General features: G+C 29.3%; 2 protein-coding genes across 2 annotated transcripts in view; one reads left to right on the top strand and one right to left on the bottom strand.

Moving 5' to 3' along the window:
* Positions 1–60: 60 nt before the first annotated feature.
* LOC103308179 (zinc finger BED domain-containing protein 1-like) lies at positions 61–501 on the top strand. The gene has a single exon (XM_008181132.1). It carries the CDS (start codon positions 61–63, stop codon positions 499–501), a length of 441 nt encoding a protein of 146 aa, XP_008179354.1.
* A 3,944-nt stretch (positions 502–4,445) lies between these two features.
* LOC100575357 overlaps positions 4,446–5,034 on the bottom strand; it is a 3,764-nt gene continuing 3,175 nt past the window's right edge. The window contains exon 2 of the mRNA XM_016801196.2: positions 4,446–5,026. Coding sequence (XP_016656685.1) covers positions 4,865–5,026 — 162 coding nt within the window. The 3' untranslated portion in view covers positions 4,446–4,864. The remainder of the gene's footprint in view (positions 5,027–5,034) is intronic.

Raw genomic sequence — 5,034 nt, 5'->3', positions numbered from 1 at the left:
TATAAAAACAGGTGCCCAATTTAAAATGTTCTGGCTGATCGTTCAATGACTACAGCAGCGATGGCACACAAATTTGAAGTGACAGAGCACCAATGGACAGATGTAGAAACGTTAATACAATTGCTTAGACCTCTACAAATTATGACCACTGTTTTTTGTGGGGAAAAATATTGTTCCAGTTCAATGGTTAGGCCTCTTTTAAACGTAGTTATACAAAAGCATTTAAAGCCTAATATAAGTGATGATGAAATATCAGAACATTTTAAAACCACTGTAATAAGGGAACTTTTGGATCGTTTTAAATTACTGTGGTGTCATTCTAGTGTCGTGTCTGCTAGGCAAATAGCGTCTTTTCTCGACTCAAGGTTCAAGGACTTAGAACATGAAACGGTTGAAGCAAGAGAAGAAATTCGGAAGGAAGACACGTGCATCAAAATATCCACTAATTGTTGCTTTAGCGAGGAAATATTTAGGGATACCTGCAACATCTGTAAGTTCTGAAAGATGTTTCTCCACCGCTGGAAACATAGTGACGGCTAAGAGAAATTGTTTGGCGCCCGAGACGGTAAACATGCTGATTTTTCTTTACCAAAACAAACAATTATTATAGCTTTCTAGATCGTGAGTTATTTTTTGTTTTACTTTGTTAATTTTTGCACTATATTATGCGTTACTTTATAGTACACACTACTTGTTAATTAGTTTAATATTATTACCATTATTATTTGAATTAATTAATTCACTGATATACATAGATCTATATTTATATATACCTATACATGTTTATTGTTATTTTATTACTAATAATTAGGAGATATAACTTTTTTTGAAAAAACACGAAATTTAAAATATTTAGATATTATAACATACGAAAATATAAGTAAATAAATAAATTCTATATTATTTGTTATACCTAATTTTCATTATCAATTTATTATTCGTATAGTAACAAAAATTACACATTCAAATGTGATAATGACATATACTAGGAGGTAGTGACCACAATATAATATGATATGCTTTCTGTCATATTGAGTTCAAAAAGTGAAGAAATCGTTAAGTCAGAACTGCAAAGTAGTGAAATACAATTGAATACCTCCCGTGGAGATCGGTGTATGTTACAAAAATTACATTTTTCAGGAGAGACAATAAACTGTATATAGACTATTTGTGTTTTCTTCATATTTGAATAGTTTATTATTGATAATATAAAACGAAAAACGTGTGAAATATATAAGGTGTAATATTTAAGTTTTTACGCGTGGTTAATAGATACTGATTATGTTATCAGATGTAACATACGCCGATTTCAACAAACGTACATACATAAACGCAATCAATTGCAATCAATTTTCGGAGATATGTTGGCTACACTGAGTTTTATCAATTAATGTAATAAAACGTTTTTTGAAAATATTGTAACATACACCGATCTCCACGGGAGGTCTTCAATTATATTTGAGTTGTAAATATATAAGTATAATTAGTGGTCCATCATGATGCTCTTTTATTACATGTAATTGATTATTCGAACTAACAAGGGTGGGTTTGCAAAATTCTGAAATTTCTTCATATCGTTTAATTACTTGTTCTAGAGGTTTTTTGTATAAAAACACGGGTATTAATAAAACGGGTATTAAGATACACGGGTATTAAAAAAACACGGGTGTCTAAATACATTGGTATACACGGGTATTTTTATTACACGGGCCTTAACCCGGTCTTGTGTAAAAACACGGGTACCCGTGTAGTTCATTACACGTGTAATCGAGACCTCTAGTTATCATACATCTCAAACAACTTAACAGATACCTCACAAGTCACAACTACAATTATTTATCTTACAAAGTAGCATTCAGGTATGGATTGACCACCCGGGGGTTTTGTAATTGGTTGCTGTTACACTTAGGCTTGCTCAGCCCGTTCTGGCAGAGTAGGCCAATGATACTTGAAACAAATTATTTTAGGTGTTATAAAATTACTTTCATTTACTCACCAGTCATCGTCCACTGTTTACATTTTAAGGTTTAATTAATATATTTATTCATAAGCAGGGCTAGGAATATAACATTTGCATGTTTTTTTCTTTAATACAAAATTGATTGGTTGATTGCTTCACGATTTGGCTTATCCTCGATAAATAAAACCATTTTTTGTTTGCATATTTTATAGATTTAACAGAATCTTGTTAATTTTTTTGGTATAAATATAGTTAGATACCTATGTCTCTTTCACAACAATTCACTTCATCTATTTTTGACACCTAGTATACAAAATCTTACTATTTTATAAAACTATATTAAAAATTATAAAATCCAATAAATAGATATTAAAAATAAAACATTTGAAAAAAAAAAAAAACAAATTTTGTATTTTTTGAAGTTCATATTCTTAACTATAATTAAACTCTACTTTAAGTGATTGAATTTTTTCTTATTAATAGATACAATAAAATAAAAAACGGTTAAAATGTAATTAAAAAAATTAATTTACATTTTCAATATGCTAAAATAATTTTTAGAAAACAAAGTTTCTCTGGCTTATTGAATTTATGTCAAAATATTCACTTGACTGAAAGATTAAAATATCATACCACATCAGTACATCACTGTCCAGCCAGCTGTCTATATTACTCTATTGATAAATATCTCACCTTTGATTACTATAACCATGGTTTGTTTGTTTAAAATAAATAAAAATTTAATTAAATAGATACTTGGTGTAATTTAATACATCTATTGAATTTAAACTGTAACTCCCTTGTTCTATCCGGTGTGAAACTATTCTAGAAGTAAAGCGTACCTATGACTATTGACTGTACAAATATATTTTATATAATTGAAGTTGGGTTAAAATATGCAAAATAAATGTAAAAAATATTTAGAAATTAAATAAAGTGGTTTTTAATGAAACAGTAACAACACTTTATTGGTACAGCGAAGTACTAAACCGATACCTAATTCTTAGATAAATTAGGAAATCTGAAAAATATATAGACAAACTATTTTTATATTATTTTCTGGAGATAAGCTTTTTCAGACCTTTTTATAATATAATTTATAAACTTCAGTTTTAATCATAAATTATCATTTATTTATTTCATTTTTAAAAGGATTAAAATAGAATATTTAAGAAAAAAACACTCGTTGAAAAATTACATTTTCTGCTCTACACATTGGGCATACAGAGTTTTGTTGTTCCAACTGCCTTGCACACATGGCAATACTATATATTGCTGTTCACTTTCAGCTAGAGACACTACCAAGCATGTCATGCACAAGTTTCTGTTGTCTGGCGGCTGAGGTACATTTGGCGAATCTGGAGGGTTCATAATTGGCGGTGAACCTGGTGCATCATTAAATGGTTGATTTATATCCATATGCAAGTTATTATTTTCCACTGGCTGTCGATCAATAACATTGGGAATGTGATCTGGTACTGGGACTGCGTCTGCTGGAACATTGTGGTCTGATTCAGCATCAACATCAGCATCATTCATTCTCAAAGCCCAGGTTTGCTGCCTTAATTCATATGCTGCGCTGGTTACGAACAACGCAGAAGAAATTGCCATATGGATATTTGTCCTAATTGGTATTGCTCTGTAGCATATTTTATCCTGTGAGAGTTAGCCAAAAACTTGGTCCTCACATGCCTAGTGGGACGCAAGTGATTCAAAATTTGTTGATTAACCAAATGGTAACTGGTACTCAAAGTAGTTAAAGTGCCTATTTAAAAATTACAAAATAAAATAGGCATAACGGTTTTGGTATTAATTATTAACTAACTAAGGTATCCCTTTATGATTATAATTTGAGACTCAATAGGTTTTACAATGAGTTTACTTAAGTAACTATGAAAACATTTTTTTTTTTTCATTGAAGAAGATTAAATTTAAGTTTATAATTATAAATAAATACAACCTCTCATAAAAATATTTTCATTTTAATGTAGTAATTTGATCCATAGTTCCAAAACCTTGAGTCTAATATCTATTTATACCTCTAAGTTCTAACACAGCTTGATGTAATTGTGTTGTATTGTACTTATGCATACATTTGAAATACTTGTAGTGGGCCAACTTCACGAACGTTACGATTTGTTATTGTTCCTACCAAAATTCATACACTCAAAAGAACATATATTATATTTAAATTCAATACATGCAATACCCCATCAGAATCTAACATTTTATTTATTTGACATTTTGTTATGGAATTTCAATCAAGAAACATCAATAATAATGCATAATGCGTCTTGGCTCTTTCTAGGACATTAATGTTAATTATACCTATGACATTTTAATTACCATTGTATGATATAAAATATTGATTATGCGTCTTGAGTATGGTCTATGTCAACCCTTATAGACATAGGGACCTGTGATATTGATAAATTGATTGTTAACCCGCGATAACTCGCGCGTTGTCTTTTACGCAATTGCTCGCGTGTTAGATTTTTTCTAACACTCAATTAGTTTATTTAATTTCATCAAAACACAAATTCCGTTTTATACAATTTATATTTATTGCATTATTTACAAAAGACAATATATATATGAGATACTTGTGCCACTTTAATTTTACCACTTTAGGTGTTTTAAAGCTGTTATTGAAATACATTAAAAAAAACCCCAAGTTAATAATGTACTAATATCAAAAACTTTTAATTATATTAATCATTAAAATGAATTACAAATGAGTAAATAGGTTAACTGTATACATTCTTACAATACATTTTACATTTTTATATTTAATTTGAAAAAAAAAAGTACTGATAAATTAAAACCCTAAATTTATGTATACATGCAAAAAATTGAAATAATATTAATCATCTGAATCTTGAGGATTATTACAAATGAGGCAAATTAGTTAGTTGATGCAGTATGTTCCTTGCAAATTGGTTTGGAGCAAATGCTACATTGATGCTGTGTGAATCTATTTTTACGTATTGGACAGTATGTACATCGTGGCTTTCCTTGAGGAGTGTTTTCCTTTGGTGCTGCTTGAAATCCTGTAATATTTTGTATTTTTCTGG

The sequence above is a fragment of the Acyrthosiphon pisum genome, chromosome X (genome assembly GCF_005508785.2).
Source record: "Acyrthosiphon pisum isolate AL4f chromosome X, pea_aphid_22Mar2018_4r6ur, whole genome shotgun sequence".
NCBI classification, from domain to species: Eukaryota; Metazoa; Arthropoda; class Insecta; order Hemiptera; family Aphididae; genus Acyrthosiphon; species Acyrthosiphon pisum.
The sequence above is the reverse complement of the archived record's forward strand: the minus strand, read 5'-3'. Positions and strand labels throughout refer to the sequence as shown.

Excerpts from the sequence above, each read along its gene's own strand:
- LOC103308179 (XM_008181132.1), top strand. The coding sequence starts at position 61 with ATGGCACACAAATTTGAAGTGACAGAGCACCAATGGACAGATGTAGAA.